This window comes from Lactuca serriola, chromosome 6, assembly GCF_051521515.1.
Source record: "Lactuca serriola cultivar US96UC23 chromosome 6, Lser_US96UC23_V15, whole genome shotgun sequence".
In the NCBI taxonomy this organism is placed as follows: domain Eukaryota; kingdom Viridiplantae; phylum Streptophyta; class Magnoliopsida; order Asterales; family Asteraceae; genus Lactuca; species Lactuca serriola.
The window spans coordinates 4,509,225-4,512,924 of record NC_136413.1 but is presented as its reverse complement, the minus strand read 5'-3'; the positions used below and the strand labels follow the sequence as shown (position 1 = coordinate 4,512,924).

Below are 3,700 nucleotides of genomic sequence, written 5' to 3'. Positions count from 1 at the left end.
TACGCCCGACGTACGCTTGGGTACGCCTAGCGTATGCAAGCAGCTACCAAAAATTACAATAATATCATACGGGACCAAAATTTACAAAAATATCATGCGGAGCCAACTTTTGCAAACAATATTCATGCCAATGGTCAAAATATGAAATACCTAGAAATCGAGAGGTTACAATTATAATATTGTACACTAACTCCATCATGATCTGGATGTGGAATGGTCCGCACCATAAAACCCGAATTTCTTTTGGTCTTAAATTTTTTCCGATTATTTTGGTAAAATTGAAACTCTTGAATTCTGTATGGTTTGTGGACTCTTTATGGTCTCAAATTTTTTCCTAATTTATTGAAACTTTCATAACAAATAATATTATAACAACTAAGTATTCACTCTTTCATTCAAACTCTTTGAATTTGCTAAACTTCTACTCAGTATATGGATTTTGCGAACATTTAATTGTTTCACAAAATGTTCTCACGTTTTTATAATATCTTCTTTTTTGTTTTACAATCTAGGTCAATGTGTCTACATAAGCAAATTGTTTATTTGGCTTTATATTATCCTAAATCAACTTTGCGAATTATGGTGAGCATTCGCCAATTTTAATCAAACTTATTTTTAGCTAGATTTTTTGATTATCTTTCTCGAAACACATATTCTTTGAATTTTTAATATTATGCGATATTTGTCTTTGTTTTGTTTCCGAACGACTGAATTTTGTCAAAAAAAAAAAAAATACCAATGAGTAAGACAAAATTACAGACATAGAAGCAATGTGAGTAGGATTTTTAAGCCGATCGATCCACTTTATGATTATCTTACGATCTCAGTTTAGACCGCCAATTAAAGGAATGGAAATAAACAATCTTTCCTTGGTTTTCTAGTGTCCAAATATAAACTCATGGTCGTGAATATAACTACATCAAACTATTTTTATTTTTAGATACTCCTTCAAATGACTTTGATCCACCCAATGCAACCGGTCTTTAGTTGTAATAAAATTAGGATTTGGAAAATCCCATTGGATGTAGGTCTGGCAATGGAGCGGGTTTTGACCCTGATCCGATCCAAACCTTTAACAATTATACGGGTTTGGAGCATAGTTTTTGATCCATTTACCCATTAACGACTCGTACCCGCTAACCCTTTTATTAAAAGGGTCGGTATGGATCATCACCGATCCGCTCCATTTATAGCCCGCCCCATATAAATTTTGGAATTATACATTTATATTTTATATTTCCTAAGTTTTACTTTAAATTCTAATCGAAAGTCCAAAGACTAAACTGGTTTTACATAGGACTCGATGACTCAACTTCTAGACTTCCAGTCTTCTCCCAAGAACCATGATGTCATTTCATTTATATTTCATCATATAATCACCAATTTCATTTATAAATCAATAAATTCATTTATCAATCGGAAGAAAGTTTGTAATTGCTATTCTCTGTCAATGCAATCGAGGGTCAAAAAACAATCGGAAATAACTACAATAATGATTTTAATTCCAGTTGAAACTCTTCGAGTACATAATATGTTTTCTAAATCAACATTTGTTCTATTTAACAAAGGTGATTTTATGATTTAAGTAAAATGAGTTTGCTTATTCAAAAAACCTACGAGTTACGGTGCATATTTGGATATCTGTTGATCGGTGGATAAGGGTATGGGTTTGATTATTCAAAACCCTGCGGGTTACGGAGCGGGTTTGGATCGGGTTTTGGAATTTGTTAAAAGGGTTTGGATTAAGATCGATTCGCTCCAAACTCGCCCCATTGCCAGGTCTAATTGGATGCTAACTTGACTCCATAAGGAAGAAGTTAGCGAACATTGATCTAAAAAAATAAAAACCTATAAAAGTGTTTGAGAATTTTCAACTCCCACATAGGTTGGTGCCTCCAATTCCACACCCAAAATCGATGATTGTACCATAAACTCACAACACAACTTTTATCCTCCCATAACATATAGATAAATTTCCATTACCAATTGTTTAGTGAAAGTGCAAAAAAATCTAACACTTTTAGATGAAAGATTAACAAAGGATGATATACTAAACTCCCTAGGTTTTATGATTTTATTATGCTTGAATCAAACAAAAAATCAAGTTTTGTTTGTCACAATGACAATAATTTCATTTCACAAACCAACCATCTTTCACGAAACCCATTATTTTTCACAAATCACAAAAACTTGTTCGTCATGTACATAATACATAGTAATTTTGTTATGAATATTGGAGATTGATTATTATGTTAATACAATTATACAAACCTCCATTTTAGTCATTTATGTGATTAGCCTTTTTATAAATGTATGTAATTGTAAGAAATATAAAATTGCAAGACTCGACATTTCTTGTGCAATGTAAGGGTTGTTTGATATGTTTGTTACTGGGTCTATCTAGTAAAAGGGTTAGATTTGACTCGGTGTTGGAAGCAAATTGAAGCAAAAACAGTACATAGTTGGAATGAATCGAGCTAAAATCCCAACTCAAATTCCATGAATCCAAGCTTGCAAATCAACTATAATGTAAAGTTAAATGATTAGAGTGGAAAACAAGAAAAATCACGTCATTATAGCTCGAGATTCTCTAACTTGGTTCAACAATTCCTCATTTATCATCAAAAGATACAAGATTATAGGGCAACGAAGAGCACATAATTCAAATCCCAAAACACAAATTTTAAATCGAAATTATATATTCCCCTTTATCAAAACCCTAATTCTAATCAAATTCCATCCATTAATGGGGCTTTTCGAGAAAAGAACATCCAGATTGAAAGAAAACATAAGTAAATATGAATTAAAACCTGGGAGAAACTGGAAACCTAATCATCTGTCATTCCGGTCATCATCATCGCCTTTCCCTTTGGGTTTGCGATAATTTTCTTCATAGTGCTTGGCCATCACGAGCCCCGTCTTGTAAAGCTTGTTAACGTTCGGAACGTCATAGTTCTGAGCAACGTAGACCCCGAAAGCTGTCCCCAACATGAATGAAAAGGTGCTTTTGATTATACCCATGTCGGATTTTCGTATCAGGTATTGAAATTAGAGGGAAAATTGGATATGGTTGGATCTATAACTCCAATCGCGTAGAGGGATAAACTGTGATTGGAGATTTAAATCGAGAATTTGAACATAATTTATTGTGAGATTGGAGGAGGGTCAATTGAATGGCTTCTTCCCCAAGGTCGCTTGCAAAGGAGGGAACATTCGCCGATTGGTTTATGGTCTACTTGGATGGGCATCGTGTTTTTCAAAGTCGTGTGAAATTGTGAATGGCAAAATCCATCCCTAAAGTTCGCTAAATATATAATTTTTTTTTTTTTGATATTTTTCTTAGTATGAAATCCATAACATAGTAACAAACTCTTTTTTCCATTTTTATTATGGTTTATTGATATAATTCACTACGGAAGCATCCTTTTTGTCACCATTTTGTCATACCTAGCCTGATAATTAGGGGTGCAAACGAGTCAAGCTACTCGTGAGTTACTCGAGATCGAATCGTTAAAAGCTCGACTCGAGATCGATTTTAAACGAGCCCGAGCCGAGCTCGAGCTTAATATTAGGCTTGTTTATTAAACAAGCTTGAGCTCGAGCCTCTGTTACTTGGCTCGATTAGGCCTGCGAGCCTAAACGAGCCTACATATATATAATAAAAAAATTATTTTTATTCTTATATATTAAAATAAATAAT

At 33.5% G+C, this 3,700-nt stretch overlaps 1 protein-coding gene across 1 annotated transcript; it reads right to left on the bottom strand.

Moving 5' to 3' along the window:
- Positions 1 to 2,586: 2,586 nt before the first annotated feature.
- On the bottom strand, positions 2,587 to 3,271 carry LOC145059415 (uncharacterized). Its single transcript, XM_079007262.1, has one exon. It carries the CDS (start codon positions 3,019 to 3,021, stop codon positions 2,833 to 2,835), a length of 189 nt encoding a protein of 62 aa, XP_078863388.1. The 5' UTR covers positions 3,022 to 3,271; the 3' UTR covers positions 2,587 to 2,832.
- Positions 3,272 to 3,700: the final 429 nt, after the last annotated feature.